The 506-nt window shown below is 40.1% G+C and overlaps 1 protein-coding gene across 1 annotated transcript; it reads left to right on the top strand.

Annotated features, from left to right (window-relative positions):
* Positions 1-52: 52 nt before the first annotated feature.
* On the top strand, positions 53-482 carry LOC106512749 (tRNA pseudouridine synthase A, mitochondrial; the record flags this gene model as incomplete). The annotated part of the gene is given in 2 exon segments (XM_014001295.1): positions 53-267; positions 345-482. Coding segments are annotated over 2 exon segments (353 nt in total), but the record flags the coding sequence as incomplete, so codon positions are not given.
* Positions 483-506: the final 24 nt, after the last annotated feature.

Here is a 506-nt window from a genome sequence, read left to right as displayed (position 1 = left end):
ATTCAGAGGAGGTTTATGAAGACATAAGCAGTTTTTGTTTTTCTCCTCACAGGTTGGCTTTTTAAAGTCTTGTCCATGATGAGTAATGAAACCACAGCTGCTCAACTGCTAAAAAGACCAAATGATGGGGATCAAATCGATTCTGTTGAGAAAGTCACCAAAAGAGTAAAAACGGATGAAGAACACACTGAAGATGCCAAGAAAATCAAGAAAAGGAAAGTGGTTCTGCTGATGGCCTACTCCGGGAAGGGATATTTTGGCATGCAGGTATGGTCATGTTCATTCATCTTAATTCTTCCATAGTTTTAAAATATTTACGGTTATAAATGGTTGCCTTCTGTTAGAGGAATCTGGGAAACGCCCAGTTTAAGACCATCGAGGATGATCTGGTCTCAGCTCTTATAAAATCTGGCTGCATCCCTGAAAGTCATGGTGATGAGATGAAGAAGATGTCTTTCCAAAGATGTGCCAGGACAGATAAAGTAGGTGTTCACGCATATTGGAGT

This window comes from Austrofundulus limnaeus, unplaced genomic scaffold, assembly GCF_001266775.1.
Source record: "Austrofundulus limnaeus strain Quisiro unplaced genomic scaffold, Austrofundulus_limnaeus-1.0 Scaffold11842, whole genome shotgun sequence".
In the NCBI taxonomy this organism is placed as follows: Eukaryota; Metazoa; Chordata; class Actinopteri; order Cyprinodontiformes; family Rivulidae; genus Austrofundulus; species Austrofundulus limnaeus.
This window is presented reverse-complemented; position numbering and strand designations above follow the sequence as displayed.